Source organism: Phascolarctos cinereus, unplaced genomic scaffold (assembly GCF_003287225.1).
Source record: "Phascolarctos cinereus isolate Bilbo 61053 unplaced genomic scaffold, phaCin_HiC Scaffold_2;HRSCAF=192, whole genome shotgun sequence".
NCBI classification, from domain to species: domain Eukaryota; kingdom Metazoa; phylum Chordata; class Mammalia; order Diprotodontia; family Phascolarctidae; genus Phascolarctos; species Phascolarctos cinereus.
The window spans coordinates 208,322,769-208,348,924 of record NW_027555625.1 but is presented as its reverse complement, the minus strand read 5'-3'; the positions used below and the strand labels follow the sequence as shown (position 1 = coordinate 208,348,924).

At 36.4% G+C, this 26,156-nt stretch overlaps 1 protein-coding gene across 2 annotated transcripts in view; it reads right to left on the bottom strand.

Moving 5' to 3' along the window:
• Positions 1 to 1,233: 1,233 nt before the first annotated feature.
• Positions 1,234 to 26,156, bottom strand: part of STRN (striatin) — a 157,113-nt gene continuing 132,190 nt past the window's right edge. For both annotated transcript variants that reach the window (XM_020992649.2, XM_020992650.2), the window contains 7 exons: positions 22,444 to 22,491; positions 21,556 to 21,677; positions 19,976 to 20,143; positions 16,239 to 16,379; positions 13,727 to 13,834; positions 11,633 to 11,719; positions 1,234 to 11,543 (listed from right to left, as the gene is read on the bottom strand). In XM_020992649.2, the coding sequence (XP_020848308.1) occupies positions 11,374 to 11,543; positions 11,633 to 11,719; positions 13,727 to 13,834; positions 16,239 to 16,379; positions 19,976 to 20,143; positions 21,556 to 21,677; positions 22,444 to 22,491 (844 nt within the window). In that variant the 3' untranslated portion in view covers positions 1,234 to 11,373. The remainder of the gene's footprint in view (positions 11,544 to 11,632; positions 11,720 to 13,726; positions 13,835 to 16,238; positions 16,380 to 19,975; positions 20,144 to 21,555; positions 21,678 to 22,443; positions 22,492 to 26,156) is intronic.

The window sequence follows — 26,156 nt, the reverse complement described above, 5'->3', positions numbered from 1 at the left end:
GGGTACAAGGCAGGGACTGGACTAGCTAGGACCGCAGGTGTTATGACTAAATAAATCCTTGGGGAGAAAAGTAATGACACAAACAAGAGGGTGGGCTCTAACTCTCCCCATAAGCAGGCTCATGTGAGAGTATCTTTTCAATTCTTTACACACCTTTAAATGAATGTCCTGGTAATTTTCAGCAGCAGATAGAACCTGGGACAGCAGCAGACTGGAAAGATGTCTATGGCTGTATTGCAGTTAAGTTCAGTGTTGCTGGGCTATAAAGTGCCTCTGACTTTCCAGAATACAAATCTCAACGTAACTCTACCATACCTAGACCCTCTATGGGTCTGGAAAACCCAGCCCAGCCCTGAGCCTGCGTTGGCACTAGAGGTTCTGGGGCCTCCTAGACAAGTCAGGTCCTTCCTGGCCTTCTCAGTGGCTACAGAGATTCTAAATTCTACACGTAAAGGATACAAGTCTCTCAAGCCATCCATGATATCAAAGATGACCTACAAGGCATCCAGTGATTTATTTTTAATCACAGCGAACACTATACCAAAACAAGTGGCCCATTTCCCCCCCACAAGATTACATTTGGAAGCTTTATTTCTCTGAGTCTCCAGATTAGACCAAGGAGAATAGTGGATTTGAGGGATCACCTTAAAAGGGTTCATGAGCTTGAGATGCATGTCTGGGGTTGGTAGGCAGATAGAGAGATGAATGTGGAACACTTCTGATTATTCTAAAATAGCAAAATAGGGGAAAAAATCCAATATCCTGAGTGAAAGATAGGGGTGTAGAGGAAATTGTTATATTTATTTTTAGTCCATACCAAAACCAATGGAGTTAACTTGAAAACAGCTTATGTTAAACACTTGAATGATCCAATTTTAAAACTATTTAGCTTAACATTCATAAAATTTAGTATTTATCTGCAGGGGCAACCATGTCTTCAAAAAAGTAGCATAAGCCCAGCTTAACAAAGTACTTTAATTCTCACTGCCTTTCTGGAGGACATACACCCTATCAATAATAAATCTTTCACCTTTCCCAGAGTACAACTAGCACTTAGGCCACTTCCAAATCTGCCCCAAACATGGTTACATTCAGCTAATTTGTTTATTCCTTTTTTTTTCTATTCCAACAAAATAAAACAGGGTGTTTTACATCCACTGATAATTCCATTGCTAGGGTCTGGTTTGCCATTTATAATTTTCTAACAATTCATGACACATCTATACCACAGACTCTATAGGCTTACACTTTATTTAAAAACAAAAGTACATTTAGAGCCACCCAAAATGGATGTCTTAATTAGCTTTGCCATACCCTGAATTTACAAAGGAAACCATTTTCACCATGAAAATGAGTATTTGGATTAATTTACATTAACCGATATCCTGACTAAATTAAAAACACCTGAAAATCAACCAATCTAGTTCAGGGCTAACTTATGGGGGCAGGGGTTGAGGGACACACAGTTTTTGATATGGGCATCTCAATGAAAACTTAAGGAACATGAAAAATCTGAATGATTTAGAAAACATCCGTGTATATCAAGTGATATACACTGTGATATACAGTGATATAGAAGTGATACAAAGAAGTAGCCTCTTCTAACTAACATGGCTCAAATATCATTGACAAACTAAACAAAAAAATTAGTATTTTTAATTGAAGGAAGAACTAAAAAAAGAAATTTCCCCTGTACCCCTGATTTAGGACAGGCTCTAAACAAGCAATAAAGAAATAAAATAGAAGAATGTGGTAGATTTGGGGAATATGTGGAGATCAAGGCATGAGGAGATGGTGGAGTGCATAATAGAAACATTCATGGATTTTCAATTACTAATAATTGGAGAAGTAGCACTGTCACCTTAGCAGCTCCTTACAGACAAATCAAAGAACTATTCTATTTTTAGAGAGGAAAGGACAACCAATAGAGAATCATTCCATCTATATCAACAAGGCACTAGTGTAACTCACTGGTGGACAACAGAATGAATCCAAGTCAGCCTGGGTTGCGGTCAATATGACACCCATGTGGTCCCAGTAAAATTCATTCATACCTAAAGCTTGACTAACAAAAATCCAGGAAATCCTTATTTTAAAAAACCATTTCAAAATGCTGGTAAAAAATTTGCTATGATATTTATAAGATTCATTTTGAGTCAATTCAATAAGCATTTATTAAGAGCCTACTGTCTACTATATGCAAATCACTGTGCTAAGCAGTGTAGTAAGCAAGATAGTACCAAATATAACATGTTTACAGATAGGTAAAGAAGTAATCTCAGGAGGAACAGAGTACTAACAATTTTTTTTGAGGGGGGAACCAAGAAAGTCTTTGCAAAAGAAGGAATGGAGGGAGGGAAGGAGGAGCATTCATTCCAGGCATAGAGGCATGGAAATCAGAAAAAGCATGTTCAATTCAAGGAAGGGCTTGTGGGCTAGTTTGCTGGACATAAATTATGGAGTAATATTAAAGAAGTTTAGAAAAGTAGTTAGGAGCCAAACTGTGGAAGACTGAAAAAATACTAGGCCAAGGAGCTCATCTTCTAGTATCTTAGAAGAAAAGAGGTCATAGATGATTTTGAGTAGAAGGGGCATGATATAGGAATCTGCTGTTTTAGTAGTTTGACAGCTATCTGAGAGGTTGAATTAGAGATGGGGGACTCTAGAAATAATGAGACCAATTTGGAAGTTACTGCAACAATCCAGGTGAGAGATGATGCGGGACTGAATCACAGGTGTGTGGAGCCAAATGCAAAAGTTGTTAGTAGAATCACTAAAATTTGGCAATTAGATGCAAGGGAGTAAAAGAGAAAGAAAAGTCAAGAATGGCACCTAGGCTATAAATCTGGGTGATTTCCTTGGGTGAAGATTAAAGTTTGGAGGAGTGGGGTTTTTTGGGGGAAATCGTTCATTTCAGATACGTTAAGTTTGAAATTCAAGAAGAGATTTTCTATTTATTGTGTCTATAGCTTATTTGTACATATTTATTTGTCTCCTCCATTAGACTGCAAGCGCAAGGGCAGGGACATTTTCCCTCTTTTTGTTCCCCCAGCACTTAGCATGGTGCCTAGCACATAGCAGGCTTATTGACTGATAATCAGCTAGCTGGTAATACAGGGCTGGAGTTCAGGAGTAAGATTAGGACTGTAAATACAGATCTGGGAATTATCTGCATAGAAATAGCTGAACTCATGGCAACTGAGATTATCAACAGGTCACAGTTAGGAAGAAGAGGGCCAAGTCAGAACCTTGAGGGATGCTCATGTTTAATGGGCAGGGGATAGATAATAATGCAGTAACAACATTCAGGAGCTGATATAACCAAGCCAGCAGAAGCACTGAAGCCTAGGTAGGAGACTACATTGAAGCCTAGGTATGGACTATGGAGATGCGGAGACAATCACAGGATTTAGCAGTAAAGAAATCAATGACAACCTTGCAAAGGAAGTTTCAATGACCTTGAACTTAAGCTAAATGGTGGAGTTGGAACCTAGAATGCGAGAGATGAGATAATAAAAATAGAAGGGTACAGGAGTGGTGAACCTGTGGCCTCAAGGCCACATGTGGCCATCTAGGTCCTTAAGACAGACCTTGTTCTGTGGAGTTTGGATTCAGTCAAAGGGCCTCACTTGAGGACCTAGAGGGCCACATATAGCCCCGAGGCCACAGTTTCCCCATCCCTGGAGAGTCCCTTCTGGGAACTGCCTGCAAAATGACAGAGAGCTATAATCTTTTTAAGAATGAGGAAACCTGGGAATATGTATAAGAAGCAGAAAGAAACTAATGGCTATGGAGAAACTGAAGATGACAGGAAATGATCAGTGAGATAACTTCCCTGAGGAGAATGGAGATGAAATCAAATGCACAGAGGAACTATACTTCACAAAAGAAGTGTCAATTTAAAGAAAAAGAGGGGGTCACTGGTAAAAAAGGAATAAAGAATGATGTACGATGTGGAAGGAGGATGAATAGGAAAGAGATTATGACGGACAGCTTCTTTCCTCTCAGTAAAGGAGACAAGGTACTCTGCTGAAAAGGAGCGCTTCAGGAGAAAAGAGGTTTGAAAGTCACGGTGGAGGATATGATAATCAAGAATAAAAAAAATTTGTGTTATCAGTAAAGGCCCAGTTGTGTTAGATAACAAATTTGTGTTGGACCTAATTGGCACAAATGCGAGATCTCCAGTGGCATTCAGCAACATGTGAATAGGAGTGGATACACCAAATGATGGGAGTAATACAGGGCTGGGGTTTGGCGAGGCATTCAAAGCCACAGGAAAAAGAACTAGTTGAACTCATAGTGAAGACCATGAAGGGAGCAAAATGAGGTCAGAGCAGAGGTAAATTGGGAAAGGGGGGAAGTACAGAAAGAGTAGAAGTCCTGCTTAAGACAATGAATGAAGTAGCCAGATGTAAGATAGATCAGAGGGGAAACTGGGGGTTCTGATACATGAAAGTAGCAGTTATGTGTAAGTACTGTTAGGTCAAAAGTATAGCTAGCCATACAACTGGTTTTGGTGAATGAAGGTGAGGATCATGGGAATGGAGGTTGACATAAGACTATCTGAAGGGTCATCAATGCTGTAGGCATAAGCACAAGGGTTAAAATAATGAGGAAGACTGAAACAGGTACTGGACTCCTTAAAAAAAAAAAGGAGGAATACGCGTGCATAGTGCCTTGCATATAATAGGCACTTAATAAATTTATCTGTTGATTAGGCTGGCAGATAACTATGACAGGATATGGACTGAGTGACAACAGGTAAATGGAACAAACCGCAAAGGAAAAGTGGTTGCTGAGTAATACTGGCAAAGGAAAGGGCTCTATGTAGAAACAATAAGCAAAGGATACGTCAGTCAATTCTTTAAGAAGCATGAAAGGAGATGGCCATGGAGGTAGTATCTTCTGAGAGTCAGGTCCAGCATAGCATTTACATACAAAGAAATCATGCCACTTAAAAGGTATCACAGAAGAAAAGTGCAATGATGTCAGAAAGATCAGTTAAATGCTTTAACCTTTTCATCTTTTTGTCCAAATGGCATCTATCATGTAGGTAAGGATAAACAAGTGGAAGATCAAGCCTGCCAAAACAAGAACTTTTAATGGTTAAGTCAAAGTTACCAAAACAATATATAAAATATTTGATTTTTATCATGCAAATTTTCAGATCCTTTTCTTAAGGAGCTTTAAAGAGGGTGGGGGTAACAAGCTTCTATGAGCTACAACTTACGGCAATCTTAACTCCCTCGATAAAATGTTTAATAGATTATAAAAAATGCTAAACAGGTGCCATTAGTCATAGCTATAATCAAAATCATATAGTTGTAAATGATTAAAGTAAACTGATTAAGTTTTTTCTGGACAGCTCTTTTCAAGGATTCTTTTGATATAATAACTTAGCTTCTACCTTTGGTAAATTTATAGTAGTACTTCCCAAAGAGCAATGGAAAAACATACAGTGAGTACAAGTTGGATACAACATATTACCAAGAATGATTTGCAGGGAAGTAGTAAATGGGAATGGCCTCATCAAGCACATTTATCACTAGGAAAGGAGGTGGGCTAATCACTTAACCAAAAGAAAGACAGCTCAAAGTGGTAACACTTACCTAGAATATGTTACAAGAACTAAAGTAAGGCTTTAAGCACATTAGGTAGATTGACCATAGAAGATTTACACATTGTCATGGATGAGAACTGTACCAGATGAGAACACATGAAGAGGCTATGATCCATGTTAGCAGAGAAAGGAACGAGGGATGGTCATGGGTCAAAGTAATAACACTGGAACTGTCAGAAACTTGGTGACTAAGATATATTCATACCAGTTAGAGATAAAATTAAGTCTAGTCATTCACAAGCCACACTAAACAAAAAAATCTAAGATCTAAAATTTTATTTGGGAAATCTAGGTTCCATGTAACTTAAATCACAAAAATTTTAGCACCAAAATATGTTTGTAGATTGTATAAACCTTCATTTCAGTCACAGTAAAAAGATTTACATTTAAAGAAAAATATGGAGACAGTGGTAGAGAGGTAGGTATGAAAGATGCTATTTAAAATGCTTTAAAACTCTCACGGGGGATTTTTAACTAGTCCAGTTGTTTGATCTAAAAATAATGTTTTGCTAGCTGAAGCATCCTCTTAAATTTCCAATGAAAATAAAAAAGATGAAAATACATGAAACTTTAAAAAAATGAACCTTTCAAGAGGCACACTTACTTAGCCAAATTAAGTGAGGTTCCATCATTTTGTGGACATGCACCTTCTCCTATATAAATTCTAATACAAATATATAAAATGAATATAGCATAGCCTTTCCTCCATTGAAATTTCTATGAATTCACATCAATATTCTAAAAAAGTGTGATGTAGTGCTCAGAAGAGCACAGAGATGGGCTCACACACAATACCCTGAAGACCTACAAGTTAAACAAATACAGTAAAGAGACATCAATGACCACAGTTCAGGTGTGTGTATGTGTATACATACATACATACGTACATACGTACACATACATACATACATGTGTATGTGTATATACATATACACACATATATACACATACATAACATATATATTGTATAGTATACACATACATGTGTATATTATACATGTATATATGTGTATATATTACACACACACACACACATAATACTCCCCCATCATCCTCATTATAAGGCTATATTTGTTTTGTGTTTTAAAAGGCACCTCTCCTTCCTAAGCTATTACCTTCTTTAAAAGATCTATTCATTAAAAAGCCTAAATGTTTAATATAATATTTTAGAATGGAATATTTTTCAATCCACATTTGAATAGCCAGTTTTTCTTACATTCAAATTTTAATAAACTAGAATGACAATCTTTCCAACAAGCATGCTGGCCTATAGTGTATATAATATATACAGTAGTTAAAACATTTAAAACTATATATTACATAAGCAAATAGTACACTCATGTCATACTCATATCTTATCCTTTGCATATACTTCCCCAAAAACTCAACACAAAAAAAACAGTAAAATGCACCTATGGTTTAAGAGATATAGCTTATATATGTTATGTGTGTGTGTGTGTGTATATATATATATATATATATATATATATATATATTATGTGTGTGTGTATTCCTAGTAATATATATAATATATATTTATAAAATATACATAACTTTTAGACATTTTCAAATAAATCTTTATAATTGCTTCTAAAAGAAATATTACAAGAATACTAAAGGAAAGAAAGTCAAATCCATGGGAAATCTCTCATGTAAAGTTCATTACTCAATGATGCAACCCATTTTTACCCCTTTAATTAGCAATTATAATGCATTATAAAGCTAAATAGTTTGCATAACTTATTACCTGTTTAACGGCAAAAAATCCTAACCTTGGTCAATAGAAAAATACTGAAGGTAATAATATCACTGATGTTAAAATATCTGTTTATGATCTTGTCTAAATATAGCAAATGGGTTTTGATGACATTTCAGTACTGAGAAGGGTGCTACAAGCTCCAAGAGCACAAATGTGTCTATACATCTCATGTAAATAAGGCAGGAGCCTGTCCTTCCTTACCATTCCCTATTTAAGGATAAAGTTCATGAAAAAAACACAAATCAAAAACTACAAAAGCATTTTTATCATTGGGCTGGAATCTTCAGTTCATATCTGCTAAATTCAGGCTGAATTGGACTCATGGGAACTATACCATATTGGCTGCTTTGGCAGATGTCCACAATGGGGCTTCACAATAGTAGAAGAGAATGTTACTTCTGTGTATTATCTCTCACGGTATACCCTGGCTCCCGAATGGACTTTCACCAGAGCCACCACTCACACTAGTCTACATACCACATGGTTATTTTCCATGTGTAAACAAATATTTTAGGAGGCATAAATAAGACAATTGGTGGCTTGGCCTTGAGAAGTTCAGTGAAATAGGCAAAGGGAACTCTGAAGATTTAGAGAGACACCAAAGGCAGGAACCGAGAAAAACAAGAGCCAGAGCATCTGAGATCAGCGCTTCTTGCCTGGAGCTTGCCAACTTCTCTCAGTAAATATCAGATCAGCAATTCACCATTTTCACATCATGAAGAATGTGAGAACAGAATTTATAGAATACAATTTGTCATTCTACTCCTTCTTGGCACCATAAACATTCATTCATTAGTACCTTACCACTATAGGAAAGGGTTGAGGTACAATTCATTTGCCAACACAGAAGGGACTTGTTAACCTAAATGTTAATGATAGGGTATGGAAGTATAGATGAATAAGTAGAGTAATCACGGCAAAATAAGATGCTAGCAACTACTGCAGACAGCAGAACAGTAGCATAAACACACACACACACACACACACACACACACAGAGCTATGAGAATCAGCATAGGCCATTAGTCTGTAGCTAACATGAAATCAAGATAACATGGGAGATAGGACTGGAGGGTACTGTTGTCAGAAGGCTGCACCATACATGTGTGTGCCCCCATAGTGACAGTCACCACCTTCAAATTTTGTCCTGTTGGTTTTTTTTTCCTGCAGCCAATCATCCAGTGCAGTGTCAGGCCCACAGGAGAATTATTTCTCTCTTGCTATCTAGAACCCCAAGAACAGACTTCTGTAAATTTGACCCTCTGATTCATCTAGCCACCTTGAAGCCAGCACTCTCTTGTCCTATGCCTGGTGTTTGTGATCGCCAGTAGCACCACTGCAGTTTTATTTGGCCTTGACTCCTATGTGATCTTTGTACAGGATTAGTTTCAGCCATGAAGTTGTAGCCTTTTCTTCCCAGAGGGGTAGTTCCCATCTAACCATCTAAGACTGGGAGAGAAAGTCCATTTACCTTAAGAAGCCCTTTGGGGACATTAGCACAAAAGTAAAGAACACTGGGTGGGATTTTCTGAAACAGTTCCTATGAGGAGATTCTGGGTTCTTTTGTTGATAAGAGAGTATCCTTAAGAGCCCCTTAAGATCTCTTGTTGCCATTCTAGCTTACCTATTTTGATGGATTCCAAAAGAGAGGCCTAGTCATCTCTGGAATCCAGTTACCACAAATTCAACATTACTGGGAGGAATCCAGTGGCTCATTCTATGCTTCTTAGATTTGAGAATAGAAAATGAGCTCATAGAATGAGCCACTGGAGTCCTCATGACAAGAACAGTGACCTAGAAGCCAATATGATCAAATTTCCCCATTGTAAGATAGTGCCCTTCTCAACTATTAATGTATCAGAGAGGTATCAGCATTCTAGATCCCTAAATTAAGAATATTCCCCTAGCCAGAGAAGTAGAGTGAGAGCCCCAGCAGACAGGTGAACAGTAACCTGGGAAGGACAGGAAGCCACAAGTATCTTCAGGGCAGTGATATTTCCAATATCTCTTGCAGAAAGGGATGACATCAGAGCTCAACTAAGGGTCATGCAGTATTCACTATCATTAGGGAAGAGCTGTGTGTCTTTTTAATAGTCCACGATCTCTCCACAAAAGAAATAGATGGTACCACCTGCGATCAGGGATTGAAGAGGTATCTGGATCTTTGTTGTTCTAGGACACAGAACAGGGCCTGCAGAGAGTCCTCATCCTCATCTCATGCTAACCAGTGACTGTACCCCATTCCACCCCATAGTGTATTTAAATTAAAACATTAGAATGATAACTTATTACATATTTTATATATTTAGTATTAATCATAAAATATAACCCATAACAACTATACCTGAAGCACCACTGCTTTGACACTGATAAAAGTTGCAGAAAAAATTTTCAGGACAGCAAAAGGGTTTATTATGGCCTGTTTTTTTTAAACTTGTGAGGATACTGAAAGCAAAGTTGTTATGTTCAATGATTTATATATGTTTTCAACTGGTCCCTGGATTTGGGTGTCCAAGAGAAGGGGTGGGACAGGAGGTAAAATAGATTTCAGTTAGGCAATAAGGTCAAGGTACTAGAAATCTGAATACTATGAGGTTGACTTGGGGTCAGAAAGAAATAATCAACTCTCAGTCATAGGTTTTCTAGAACCAACAACTAAACTCATTGCTCTTCAAAAAAAAAAAAAGGTCCAACCAGAAACAGTTTAAGGTCTTTTAAAAAGAGATATGCAAACTGACCTTTCCATCCAGATGTTCTCCCTACTAGCAGAGCTAAAATAAGATTTCTGAAGGTATACTGCTTGTGCTTTGTTTAGGTTTTTTTTTGGTTTTTTTTTTTTTTTACAAAAAGCAACAGGATGGACCTAACTCAACCCAGTAGATTGAATTTGGGTTACTTTTTTAAACCAACATAAAGTATGATAGTATTATTGAAGGCTATCAGATAGCCCAACCTGAGGTTTAGGGAAGAAAGAGAACATAGATAATCTGAAGCATGGTTACGTGAACATAAATAAATGAGAACTCTCTAAATATTTTTTTTTTTGCTTTGCATCTATCCAGCTGTGAGTTCACTGATAAGAATGGTTAACCATTTTGGTATTATAAACATCTTATGAATAAATTTTACCAGTAATACAGGTTATTTGCATCAGAGACCTGTGCTAGTGACTGTCCTTGAACAATAAAGAGACTCAAATTTGAATGTTTGAATAAATGAAATCTCTTAGTAAATGTAGACTGTATCAAACATTCTTTTTAAAGCTGAATATCTAACAACTAAACTCTCAGTCACTTGGTAACAACTCTATTTTCAAAAATGTAATACAATATATAATTTTGCCTGCAAACTAAGTATCTGATTGACATACTGAATAATATATGTAACATATTATTGCATTCTTTTTTTTTAATAGGTAAAATGTTTTGCTAGTCACTTTATGTGTAAAGCTCATAGACACGCTAAACTAAACTCCTTTCAGAACTGCCTAGTCATCATTCACAAAAGGGTTAGTCCAGTGGGCATGTTAAAAGCCACTGTTTTGACTACCTAACGTGCACGTTTGACAAAATTTCTCAAATAAAAAACATGCTTAAGTTCCCCTGCTCCCTCCACCCCTCCCCAATAAATCATATTATTGATGTGTCCCTCCCTTAAAGAGTGCCCCAATTCCTCCAAATGGACTAAATGAACCTGGTTTCGCTCAGGCCTGCCCGGCGAATAAGAACCCCCTTACAAATAAAAGCATATACTTTCAGAATAATTTGAAACAGTTTTCAGGCTCACAGAACCAGCTGAGCTTGCAGCAACCTGAACAAACCTTAGTTTTAGAAAACAGTACATCGACTGCAAAAACTATATCTTAACAAATGTTCTCTGTGCTCCACTGGCAGAATGAAAGGGCAAGAAAAGGTGACCTTCCCCCTTGTCTTCTGTTATCTCTTGTGTGCAGCTGATTATACGAAAGAGTGAGAAGCTGAAAGGGAGGCATCATGTCATACAAAGACTTTGGCTAGGGCGTCTGCTCCAGCACTGGCGATGTAACATTTTGATGGGTGGAATGCCACATCATGAATTGATTCCTCAAACTTTTTTCGATGAGCTGTAAATTCCTGGATACAGGTCTTGCTTTCTAGGTTCCATAAACGTATTGAACAGTCATGACCTAAATACCAAAAAATGTGAAATTTTAAAAAATAAATTCTATTACATAGAGACATAAAGAATACATAGATTTATGTGTGATGTACTTACTGCCAGACATCAAGTATAGGCCATTGGGATCAACTGCTAAACTCGTAACAGCTTCTAAGTGGGCAACCATTGAATGGATCAGTTTACCTTTGAAAGAAGAGATTGTTACTCACTATTTTTCTAAGCCTGGACAAAGCAAATTCCTACTTATCTTTGGGTAGATTAATTGTCTAAAAGATTATCTTTGTGGCTGAGAGACCATTGTTGGACAAAAGTCATTTTTATTTCCATCTACTTAAATATATTATAGTGGTTTTCTCAAACAGCTATACATACGTGCCTCATTTTCACAAGAAAACTTAGTTTTAAAAAATGCAAACACAACTGTTGTCTCTGTTAGGAACAAATATTTTGGAATTGCCTGCATCTAAGGAATTATGACTTCTTTACTTATGCGACCCATCTTTGGGTAAAACATCACAAATTATTTCAAAGGTGATCTACTTTTACAAAGCACTTTTCATAATAACACTGTTTTCTAAAACAGAATTAGTGCAGTGGAAAGAGACCTGAATTTGGAGTAAGAGGACCTGGCTTTGCCCTTACTTGCTATAGGACCTCAGACAAGTCACAATCTCAGCTTCCACATCAGTAAACTAAGAAGGTTGACCTAGATGACCTCTGAGGTCTCTTTCAACTCTAGATTTATGACACATAAAGTATTATGTAAAAAAAAGTTATAATAACAAGGGTGAAGGATCCTGTGGGCTGTGATTGCATGCAAGTCATGCTCAGATCATAGGTTGGCCAGGCTTGAAAACACCGACCCTATACTGGGTGAATCATTTTCTTCCAAATTCTAGGACCTCCCCTGTACGCAGTTTAAAATTTTTGCTATGCCAAAAGGAAGAAGAACTGTAGTCAATTGTAGATTCTTTTTCATTTTTTCTTACAGAAACGGAGAATGGAGTCCCCAAAATAAGAAAATGTTACATAAATATATTAGGGAAATCTGCAAGGCAAAGTTATTTCTCTGCAGGAGACAGCATAACTGTTATCAATTTAAGTGAAAGTCAATTTAAGTGTCTTGCCCAAGTTCATAAAACAAAAGGTAGAAATTCTTAATAAATAACAATCAATTTAGCAATCTAGGTCTCTTTTCTATCTTTTCAACTATCTCACTAAAATTTGTGGATGCCTTCAATGGTCAAGTCATTTAAAATTAGTCAGCACAAAATATGTAGCGACATGCTAGAGAGAAGGGGAAGAAACTGAAGGACTACAGTTTGGTGGTGCTTTTTTTTTTCTCCTCTCCCCACCATCAGGTCTGAGGATTAGAAAGACTGTGAGGAATAGTTTAAAAAAGTAAAGGATGTGGAGTCTAAGGACCCAAGTTCAAACCCTATCACTGCCCCTCATTACCTGAATGACCTTGGCATACCTCTCTGGGCCTCAGTTTCCTAACAGGCAAAAGGATGGGGTTTGATTAGATGGCCTCTAACCGTCCTCAAAGATCTACATCTGTGGTGCTACCAGAGTCTAACAAGGAATCACTTAAAATGATTTGCCAGAACGATAAGAATACCCTCAATTATATCCATGTGGCCATGGCATGACCCTGCAACCTATATTTCTATAAAGAAAAACACAGGCTACTGGAAATTCTATACAACTAAGTTAATTCTTGGTTGCTCTTGATTATTCACTAAACAGTAAGGAGTGGGGGGCGGGGAAGGAGGAAAAGGAGACAGTAGGCAGCACAGTGGATAGAGCTCTGGGTCTAGAGTCAGGAAGACCTGAGTTCAAATCCAGCCTCTGATACTTCCTAGATGTGTGACCCCGGGAAAATTATTTAATGCTGTTTGCCTCAGTTTCCTCATCTATAAAATGAACTAGAGAAGAAAATTGGCAAACCATTCCAGTATTTTTGACAAGAAAATCTCGAATGGGGTCACAAAGAATTGGACACAACTGAAATGACTGACTGACAATGACAAGAAGAAGAAGAAGAAGCCAAAACAGGAAAGCATTTCATCTTCAACCTCAATTCTCTGCCCCTTTTTAATAAAAACACCAGGAATAAATTATATAACAATAGGAATTTTGGTTTGTTTACTCTTCACAAAAATAACTACTGTGGAAAGAATATCTTACCTGTGTTATTATCATAGAACTTAATGTGTCTGTCTTCATGAGCAGTAATACTGATTGGAAGGGTTGGATGACTGATGACTCTATTTATTTGGCAGGACATGTTAGAGCCTAAGGGGAAAAAAATCAGGAAGTACAAATTAATTATTAGCATTTTCACACACTGCATGTTTACTATGTAAATCCTAAAAAAAACCCAAAAACTTTAATTTGTCCCTAATTAAGTCCTTTTGTGATTGTCTCCCCAGTTTTAAAGAGAAAAAAATAAAAGATACTTAAGTATTCTAAGAATTAGAATCATTTTCTTGCCATCTATTGCCTACGGATGTGCATTTGAGTTTAACTTAGGACCTCTGGCATTTCTCTTCTTAAGGGTTTAGACTTAAGATATTTTTTCTACTTTAATAATTTTCACTTTCACCACTAACGAGACAAGTTCCAAACAACTCAATGACCGCTCTAGATCAACAGTCCCATCTCCCAAGCAATAATACTTGTTTGCATGGCCTTTCATAAACATCATCCTACTGAAGCCTCAGCACAACACACCAAAGGAGGTAGAAGTTCTATTACTATGAAAAGATAAACATGTCAAAGGCTTATTTCTTACTCTATAACTAAGGCTTTTGCTTTTTTCTAACTCCTCTCTTATTGGTAATGGAGCACTATTATCAAGCCAGTGCTCCATGCTGGAACACTGGTGCATTCATCATAATATGAGCATGCATTTTTAATAGTGTATTCTTTACAACTTTCAAAATGCATTCAAATTTATTATCTTTTGAGCCTCAAAATAAGACAGAGAAGTGTAGAACATACCAGGGGTGAGGAACCTGTGGCCTTGAAGCCACATGTAGCCCTCTAGATCCTCAAGTGTGGCCCTTTGACTGAATCCAAACTTCACAGAACAGATCCCCTTAATAAAAAGATTTGTTCTGTGAAGTTTGGATTCAGTCAAAGGGCCACACTTGAGGACCTAGAGGGCCATATGTGACCTTGAGGCCGCAGATTCCCCACCCTGGTTTAGGCATTATTAGCCACATTTTTCAAATGAAAAAAGAGACTTGAGGAACTGAAGAACTTTGCCTTTTTCGGGATGCAAGGTTAGCTGAGTGACAGAAAGAGAATAGACTCCAAGGTCTGTGGCTCATAGTGCAATACTTTTCTCACTATGCCATTCTGTTGAAGTATAACTGGTAAGTTATGAAATTCTGATGCCTTCCCTGCCAGGAATACTATAATCTCCTTGTCAGGGATGTCCCTAACACAATCAGTCAAGAAATTGGCATCAAAAAGATTTTTAAAGATGGACTTTAATTATTTAAAACTTTTTTCTTTATTTAAATATTAGTTGTTTAATAAAAAAAAAGTAGAGAGTTTATATTTGTCCTCAGATATATCATCATAGTATAGCTAGTATAAGCTTCTAACTATCTTCCTTCTAGAAAAACAGGTGATAAGTCATGGACTGATTGCATTACACATTTAACTGGAGAAAGGAAACTGAGAACCAAAAAAAGGAATGAGAAGTTTTCCAGCCATTATGGAAAACAATTTGGAAGCAGACTCTAAAATTGCTAAACTGTGCATACTTTTCAACTCCTGTGATACCACTAATAAGCTTAAACCCTAAGGAGATAAAAGAAAGAAGAAAAGCCCCCACATGTACAAAAATATTTATAATAAATCTTTTTTGTAGTGTCAAAGAATTGAAAACTAAGGCGGTGACCATTAACTGAGGAATGGCTGAACAAATTATGGTACATGAATGAGTAGAATATTAATTCACACTACAAAATGAAAGGAATAGTTTTACAGAATCACGGGCAGATCTGTATGAACTGCTACAGAGTGAAGAGAACCAGCAGAACAATTTATACAATAACAACGCTGTAAAGAAAAACAAAATGCAAAGATTTAAGATCTGTGTTTAATGTACTGACCAATCATAATTCCAGAGGACCAATAAGCAAACAAGAGGTAATGGACTCAAGGAGAATAAAACACATTTTTGGACACAGCCACTTTAGGAACCTGTTTTCTTTGACTTGGCATATTTCTTGCAAAAGTTTTATTTTCTTTTTATTCATTAGAGGCGGGGGGGGCAGAAGATATCTAAAAAAGGAAGAAAGGCAGGTAAGAAGGAAGGGAGGGAGGGTATCTTTATTTTTTAATGTGTAGAAGAGAATAGAAGGAGAATAGAAAGAATCAGAAATAAGCAGGACAGCTTAGAAAACTATGTGTTGAATTTGTTATACAACGAAAAAGAAGAGTAAGCTATATATAACAAAATTTGCAGCTTCACATACAACTTTCTTTTTCTATTCTACTATGTATATGGAAATACTTGTTTTACTTGGTGTTAAGTTCAGGGTAAAAAATTTTCTAAAAAATATTTTAGGAGGAAGAATACTCAGATGTCAAAAAATATTCATAATCAGTGTCCAAAATGGGTTGTTTCAGCTTATAACTTTCCATAAGGCAATTCATAATTCATTTAAACTGGTACACATACTTGTATCTAGGTTGGCTTCTAAAGTGAGAATGCGCTGTTGTGTTTCCATGTTAAAGATGCTAGTATATCCATTGCTGAATGATGCTACCATATGGCTCGGATCACTGCTCACTAGATCCACAGAGGCAGGGATTCCTAGTTCTATATCAGCCAAAACATTTTCAAAGAAAACAGTGATTAGAATTTTTATTTAGTAAAGTCTAGATGAAAATAATACTTTACAACAAAATAAATAATACGACTTCTTAAAGAAACAAAGTTTGCCATTAGGGCTAAACAAATCAATCAATCAACAATTTTATTAAGTGCCTATTAGGGGCTAGGTACTATGCTAGATGTTGGGAATACAAAAACAAAAAAATGAAATAATCTCTACTCTCAAAGAGCTTGTAATCTGATCAAGAGAGATAGCATGCATATACACTGGAGGCATACAGTGAAAAATGTTAAAAGATACTAATAAAAATTTTTTTTAAAAAGGTGAGCTATGTCTTGAAGGAAGTAAGGGATTCTACAAAGCAAAGGAGAGGAGAGAGTATATTCTATGCATGGAGAACAATCAGTGCAAAGGAGATATGGGAGATGGAATGTCATGTGTAAGGAACAGAACAGCCAATTTGGCCAGATCATAAAGTGAAGATGGAGAGTAATATTTAATGAAGATGGAAAAAACAGGGTGGGGTCAATTGTAAATGGCTTTAAAAGACAAACAGAGGAATTTATATTTTATCTAAGATGTGTTAAGAGAGTCAATGGAATTTACTGGGCAGGAAACAGCATGGTTACACCTACACTTAAGGAAAATCTCTTCTGGCAGCAGTGTGGAGGATGGATTGGAGAAAGATATGACAGGAAGAACACCTAGATGGCCACTGAGGTAGTCCAGGTGAGAGGTGATAAGGGCCTAAACTAAGGAGATAGCTGTGATTAGAGAGAAGGGTCAGGTGTGAAAGACCCTGTAGAAGGGGCAAAAGCAAGATGTGGAAAATATTGGATATGTGTGGCAAAAGAGACTAAGGAGTTAGGCATAGCACTATGGTTATGAACCTGGATAACTGGGTAAATGGTGATACCCTAGACAGAAATAGGGAAGTCTGGAAGATGAGTAAGTTCTGGTAGAAAGACAGTGAGTTCTGTTTTGGACAAGTTGAGACTGAGATATCCATGTGACATAGTTTAACATGCCCAATAGGCAGTGTTAATGCAGGACTGGTGCATGGGAGATTCATGCTGGATAGAGATAGTTATGGATCATTTGTACAGAGATAATTACAACCACAGCTGCTAATGAAGTTTTATCAATGTATCAATAAGCATTTATTACCTTTATTAAGCGTTTATTATTACTTAACACATGAAGATACTACACTAAGTCCCAGGAATAGAAAAACAAAAGTTAATCAATCTCTGTCCTTAAGGACCTCACATTCTACCAAGATCAAGTATAGAGGGAAAAGAGGGCCCAGGACAGAGTCATGGGGAACACCCAAAGTTAGGTGGTATGATATGAATGATAATTCAGCAAAGGAAATTGTAAAGGAGGAGCCAGAAGGATAGAAGAAGAACTAGGAGAAAGAGAGAGAAGGGTCACAAAAACCTAGAGGAAAAAAGTATTCAGGAGAGAGCTTCAGAGAGGTAAGAAGGATGAATGAAAAAATACCATTAAATTTGGCAATTAAGACATCACTGAGGGGCAGCTAGGTGGCGCAGTGGACAGAGCACCAGCCCTGGAGTCAGGAGGACCTGAGTTCAAATCCGGCCTCAGACACATAACACTCTAGCTGTGTGACTCTGGGCAAGTCACTTAACCCCAACTGCCTTCACTGGAAAAGAAAAAAAAAAGAAATCACTGATAATTTTGGAGACAGAAATTTCAGGATAATGGAAATGACCTACCAAAACTCAGAGAAGTAGCAAAAAGCAAAAACAGAATTTGAACACACTGATCTCAAACTAAGTACTCTTTCTATCACAACACACTACCTCCGCCTCATCGTGTGTCTCATACGTTAGAGGCTTTCCTTCCCAAGAGGATACCTCCTTCTACTCTATACAACATCTGCTCCAACCAACGGCAGTGTACACATGCACTTTCCTAAATCCCAGGAATAAGGAATCCCCTCTCTTCTCTCTATACCAACATACTGTTTTAGTCTAACCACTGAATCACCAGTACCAATTCACTCAAGTGTTCCATATAAATATTAGCTCCCCAAGTGCTCACTATTCTTTAGTTTTAGCAACCAGTTAGGTTTCCCATCTCCAAAATAGCCAGCCTATAGGCTACTTCCTGAGGCCCTTAACTAGGCCTGGGGAATGACTGGTACCTGGGTGCCCACAAAGGCTTAGACATATACCTCCTCCTTCTTTGCTGTTCAGTACTATAATATCCTCAATACCTGAATGGCGCATTTTATGACTTATTAATGAAAAAGTCTAACAAATGGGCAAATCATATTTTTTATAAGCTAGAAAATCTCACTATTGAAACTTGGCAACTAGATGGCACAGCAGATAGAGCACTGGGCCTGGGGTTGGGAAGACCTGAGTTCAAATCCCACTTCAGCCAATTACTAGCTGTGGGACTCTGGACTACTCACTTAAGCTGTGTCTGTCTCAATGTCCCCATCTGTAAAATGGAAATAATAATAGCACCTACCTCCCAAGGTTGTTGTGAGGGTAAAATGAGATAATAGTTGTAAAGCTCTTTGCACACGTTGAAGTATTATATAGCAGTTATTATCACTGATGTTCCTAAAAACAAGTCTGTCTATATAATTCTCCTACTAAGGAACCTTCAGTGTATCTCCATCATCTCTAGAATCAAGTACAAATTCTTCAGCTTGGCATTTTTAAGGTCCTTCACATCTAACTTCAGCCTACAGACTTTTATAACATTATTTTTCTTCAAACAATTTTTGTTTCAAACAAACTGGATCACCTGTTTTCTAAGTTCAGCATTCCATCTCTTATCTTCTTGCCTTTGCACAGTATGCTCTATGCCTGGAATTTCTCATGTCCCTTAGAATCTATTATTTCCTTCTAGGTTCAGCTCACACACCACTTCCTAGAAGAAGTCTTCCCTGATCACTCCAGCAGATAATCAGTTTATTTCTTCCTACATAATCATTTATATACTATCTGTTTACATTTTATATCCTCCCAGTATGAGAGGCACTTTGAATAAAGGATCCATCTTAAAATTAGGAAGGCCAAGATTCAAGACTAGCCTCTGCTACATAAGAGCTGTGTGACCACAGGCAAGTAACAACTTCTCATCCATGCCTCATTACATTACACCCGAGTTGCCAACCTTTATTAGTGGAGGGAATTTATATACTGGCAGTTCTCTACAAAGAGATGAAAGAAAGAAAAAGGGAGGAAATGAGAAAGGGGAGGATGAGAGAGAGGGGGAGAAAGAGAAATCAGACTTCCAGAAGAATATATGTTCCTGGAAGGCAGGAACTGGTTTTGTTTTGTCTTTGTATTCCCATTGCCTCCTACAGTGAATTGTACATAGTAGGAACTTAATAAATACTTGTTGGACTGGAATTTTAAAATTACACATACTAAATTATAATTTATTTTAAGAACTACAAAGAAAAACTACCACCTAGGCTTAAAATAATAACTCAAATTTTAATTTAAATAAGATTTTAGAGCCCTATTTTATGTTCAGGACTGTAGTTTTATAAAGACTATCCATTTTAAGAAACAATTGAAAAAAAAAAGCATACCTTGATTATCATTAAATACACTTAGGGCTGGAGAAATTTCAGTTGTATTCCATAAACGAAGAGTGCCATCTGCTGAACAGGACAATAAACGTTGATGTACTCCACTATAAGCCAAGCCCCAGACTGCATCTGTGTGGCCCAGAAGTGCACCTCTTAAAACAGAAGGGTCTAAATAAAACAAAATACAAGGCAAATATGTAAATTCCAGAAGAAAAACAAGTTAAACAAGTCACAAAAATATCTAAATTCTAAAGAAAACAAAACATAAATGTAAACACTGAGAAATATGGAAAACATAATTTCTAATTTCCATTACTCTTATGAGATGCCCCTAGGAACAAGATAAAAAAGTCTCAGAAGTATAGAAAGGGATACATACACACACACACACACACACACACACACACACATACACACTTGTATATATAATATATTCACATATGTACACACACGTGTATGTGTGTATATATTATATATATATATACATGTGCGTGCGTGCGTGTGTGTGTGTGTGTGTGTGTAAAATCGAAACCCAGTTCTTTAATCCTCACTACCATCCAGCCATCAAAATTCTACCTTCATGCTTTGTGTTTGGCAAGTTTATTCCTACAGGTAAAAACCTTACACTTCGTTTTAATTCAAATGTATACTATATAACCCTTATCATTCCTGTAATCAAGACCATTTGATATTTTAATTCTGCCCTTCAAAAAGCCCACAACTAATACCAACTTGGTAACATCTGTTTAAGTGCTAAGTTTGTTCTGTGTCTCTTGAATAAAGCTTTAGACTTAGCTTAGTTTCAGCATGATTCTAAAATAATTTTCCACTTGCTATAAATGTGAAAGAGACTTTTTAAAAGCATACTTTTCCCTAGCTCAGAAGGAAAAAAAGCTCGTAAGTAACCATCATTACATGAATTTATAGTTAACAGCTAGTGACAGATGGGATTAAGGTTTCCTGGTTCTGTACCCAAACTAAAGAGGACTTTAAAAAAAATCTGTTGGGGTCTTAAATATTTTGGTGACCTGAACTTTAAAAATAAGATTTAAATGACTATCTAGACCTAGGAGCCATACTACTCATTCCTTCATTGTTTCCAATGTACTCCTTTTACGATGTACTCATTCCAATGTTCAATAATGGGTTCAGAAAACTAAGAAAACATCAAAAACTCTGATAGTAATCCAGAGCTTCAGGAAATATGGGAATGACAACATTAATCTGCCTATGAAAGCTGTGAGAAAGAGCTATGAAGTATATGTTAGCTGGTACTATTCTCAAAAAGTACTTGATATCAATGACTGTTAGTCTAACATCTGTAATCAATAAAACTAGAAGAAAAATGTGCATTCTCTGTAAAGATAATATCCCCCCTTAAACACTAGATGCCCCCAACTCCTAAATTTAGATGTCCTTCAGAACACAGTAAAAACAGTTACTGTTCACATGCATACAGGGCCATATACGCATTTATGAAAAGAGTAGTTACAGAAAATTTTCATATTTTAAAACTACACATGTGTTTGAGTTACTTAGGGCAGGGGGAAGGGCAGAAAAGAGGGATCCAAAGAACATACCATAAGAGTCGTAGGGATCGACGTTTGGGTTGGTTGTATTCCAGCCCTGAATAAGGCCATCTGTCCCTCCACTATAACACTGTTCACCATTGCTGCTCATTACTACACAGAGGACTGGACCTCTAGGAGGGTGGAAGAAAATAAATTTATATTCTACCCATGAACAAATGACATAGATAATAATCCTTGTTCAAGGAAAAATGTTTCATGATTCATGTGTCAGTCTGTTTCTGTTTTTTAATATGCAAAGAATACAATGCGAAACCATAATTTAAATTTCCCCGAATTGAATAAATCAATAGTATGGAGCAATTCTTTAAACTAAAATGGAAGAAATCTAGGGGGCAGCTACATGGTACAGTGGATACAGCTCTGATCTTGGAGTCAGGAGGACCTGAGTTTAAATCTGGCCTCAGACACTTGACACTTATTAGGTGTGTGACCCTGGGCAAGTCACTTAACCATTGTTGCCTCACCAAAATAAAAAAAATTTTTTAAAATTTTTTTAAAATTTTAAAAAAAGAAATCTAAGTGTAACTTATTTGAATCAAAACAATAAAATTAATTTCAAATTTTTTTATCTAGATTGTTTTGAGGACAAGATGATTCAGGAAAATTCATGTTTTAATCCTATTTGTTTCAGTATTCAAATGCTGAAATTCTATATTTAAATAAATTCAATATAATAGAAATATGTATATAAATGTAATACAAATAAGATATTATTGTAATAAACACCTAAACTTTGCAATGGTAAGCCAGTTTTTAGAGATATATTATTTTGAGGTTAACTATTTTGCTCACATTTGCAACTTAATGTAAATGAAATTATATATGTTCTATACATTTTAATTTATAATCATATAGTATCTAAAAGCACATACTTACTTATGAGCTCTGAACGTATAGATAGGCTCCACGTCAAGAGAGGTACTCCTAGATAAGAATTTTTTTTTCAAAAAGAAGAAAATATGTCTTGTGTTACTATATTCCACAACTGGTATTACAAAAACATCTTATAAAATGTTTTAAGAATCAAAAAAGGCTAACAAGAAACTGTTACAAAAGGAATGTAAGAAGATCAATCCACAGTGTAGCACAATGTAAGGTGCTGGATGTGTAGTTAAGATGATTTGGGTTCAAATGCCAGCTTTGACAGTAACCAGCTACGTAACTAACAAAGCTCTGTGAGCTTATTTCCTTATAAGTAAAATAGGGTTATAACATCTTTAGTTTCCACTGCACAGAATTCTTATGAAACTTGAATCAGATAAGGATAGAGGTAGCTGATGGTACACTGGATAGAGCACTGGGGCCTGAGCCAGAAAGACTTTAGTTCAAATTTGGACGCACACACTTGCTAGCAGTGTAATCCTGGGAAAGCCACTTAACCTTGTTTGCCTCAGCTTCCTCAATTGTAAAATGGGGATAATAACAGCACATACTTCCCAGGGTTGTTGTGAGGCTCAAATGAAATAATATTTGTAAAAGTACTTAGCATAGGGGCAGCTAGGTGGAGCAGTGGATAGAGGACCGGCCCTGAAATCAGGAGGACCTGAGTTCAAATCTGACCTTAGACCAAATACTTGACACTTACCAACTCTGTGACCTTGGGCAAGCCACTTAACCCCAATTGCCTAAAAATTTTTAAAAAAAAAAAGCACTTAGCATACTACTTGGCACAGTAGTAATTATTCCCTAATGTATCTTATGAAGTAATTTGCCAACTTAAAAACAATATATAAATATCAAGTTATATAGGATGAGAGAACTAGAACTGGTAAGGACCTGAGAGGCTACTTAGTTCAACGTCCTCTTTTTATACATGGAGAAACTAAAGCCCAGGAAGATTTAGTGACATGCCCAAAGTCAGACAGGTAGTAAGAGTCAGCAGGAAGATTTGAACCTAGATCCTCTAACTGCCAAAATACCCTTTCCACTGTTCTATGGTACAATGCATAGAGAGGATTCTTTAGATTTAAGATTTGAATTTACTGCCTCTGACACTGGCTGTGTAGACATAAGCCACATCTCAGTGTTGCTAGGCAATTAAGACTAGGTTACAGATGAACTGCTAATATAAACTGGTGGAGGGAGATATACTAGGAGTTTTTTATACTGAGGCAAAGATCTGGACATATAAATATAAGTAGATGAATAAATAAACCTTAGTTACTATTATAAGACATATATGTATAGCTTCAAACAAAGATACAAATGAATTAACCTCTTAAACTGAGCATAATATCCACTTGAATCAAATTTGTTTATCTTTTTTTTTTAACACAATCAACCCCAAATATAAAAGGTTCACAGTACTATATGGGTAAGACTGTGATGTTACATTTAGTTTCCATTCAAACACTAAGAGGGATTTAATACAGGTGGAAAAAATAGTTGAACACATATCAATATACTTCTACCTCTTAGAATTCCTAGTTCTCTTCAAAGCATTCCATCTCCTGCTACCTACCTCCCAAATTAGGCGGTATTGATTTTACACAGCTTGTATATATCCATGTACGTGTTGTTTCTCTAACAGAAAGAAAACCCCTTGAGAACGGGTTTTTTTTGTCTTTCACAATTTCTGACATGTTTATAGACTAACCAATACTATGAATGTAATTTTGATTGAATTAAACAGTAGTCTTAAAACAGATCCACTTCACTTAAAAAATAAACCCAAACCTAGACTGGGTTAATCAGAAACAAAGTCCAGTTGACACTCATTATGTACTGTAATATGATATAAACAGATGATAATGATGATTGACATTTAAATAGCAGCTCAAGGCTTACAAAGCATTTTACATTTGACATGATACATTTTTTTTATTTCCTCAGCTACTAGTGCCTTCCTCCTAAAATTATCTTGTATCTATCTGCATGTTTTGTAATATACCTATAACCATATGTGTCACCTCCCTAGGGGAGTCTATAAACTCCTTGCAGTGAGGAACTATTTCCTTTCATCTTTGTATCACAATTATCCAGTACTATGTTCGGCCCATTGTAGGTGTTTAATAAATGCTTCCTGAATGACTGATCCCAGATGCTAGTGTGTCCTCCTCCTCACAAATCAACCAGAATTTTTTTTTGTATATACCTATATATGTTTGTTTTATGTTACATTTAAAAAATCAGCATTAGTGACTCCATTTTGCTTTTATCCACCATTTTGTGAAGTTAAATTTCAACTCCATGCAAGTCACCTGATTTAGGTTTCAGAAGAGTATTTCCCTTCCCCACTGTCACCTAACTTAAAGAATGTCACAAGAATATCCTTCTCCCTCTGACTTCAGTGTCTCCCGAGCACCTTCCCCAATGAGAAACAAGATGTCTCAATCCCTATAATCCTGTGTTTCCTGTTTTTCATTCCCTCCAAATTGTATATTAACCATGAAAAGCCAAGTTTCTGAGTTGTTGGTAATTGAGAGCCTTGGACCCAGTTTGTTTTACAACCTTTTCCAAATAGTTACCTGGATGTAATTACTCAATCTCTTTATTCCATCATAACAATTTCAGTGACCACAAAGGGATTGAGACTGTGAGATTCCATGTGACCACAGGCCCTTAGCTGAAGGGACATTCTTAAGTACTTTGGTTCACCACCCCTAGACTTCCATCTCCTCCTGAATCAACATCCAGAAAGTTAAGTGAATGCTCCCTCATGAAGGAGGCATGGTAACAAGCTTTACTAAGCTAATGGATACCTACTTAGGGAAGGTTGGCCTGGAAATATGGGAAACTTCTCACAAGGATGACTAAGAATAGAGCTCTCAAATTATGTAATGACTGCTTTAAAATATATGAAAATAAAAAAGATTGGTATAAAATATATAAAAATATAAACATACATATACAAAAGATTGCTCTAAAATATATTAAAAAAATATATTTTTACAAGCCTGAAGAAGGGATCTTCAATTACTGACTGCATATTAAAGGTTCTGAGATTACTTTTAGAAAATTGTACACAGTGACTTTTTGATTAAATCCTTCACTATGCTTCTCTTGCGTGTTGTTTATATTTTTATGTGGAAGAAGAATGTAAAAAGTGAAAACCTTTCTGAGAAACTTTTCTGAGTATTCAGAATAGAAGTCTTTCTCTGCCTTCCTAACACTAACCAAGTTAGGGAGACAGACAAGAGATATAGATAAGAAAGGAATCTTTGTCCTCAGTCTGCAGGAATTTATGGCATTATAAAACTAATTAGAGAACAAATTTGCTTTCTCCACTATAAATTTCCAAATTGTCGTTTAAATGTTTCTTTAAATCCTAAAATGTTTTAGTGAGTTTGGGGGCACAACTCTGCATAATTTATTTTAAGGAAAAATAAGAATAAAACTCTGAGAATGGTACATGGAAACAGCACTTAGACCCTTTATCACTTTCTCCTTTTTGTAAAGTGACCAATTTACTGTTTTAGCACAAAGGGGAAAGGTAATTTCACTGATTAAAGAGAACCAAAGCTAGTTTGAAAGTAGTATAGTGAAGTTCCAAATTGAAGGGGAAAAAAAGCATTTTCAGTATAAATTTATCTGGTATTTAAGAAACTGGCTATTAGTAACTCTTCTAGAAGCTTATTTTAAAATCAGGG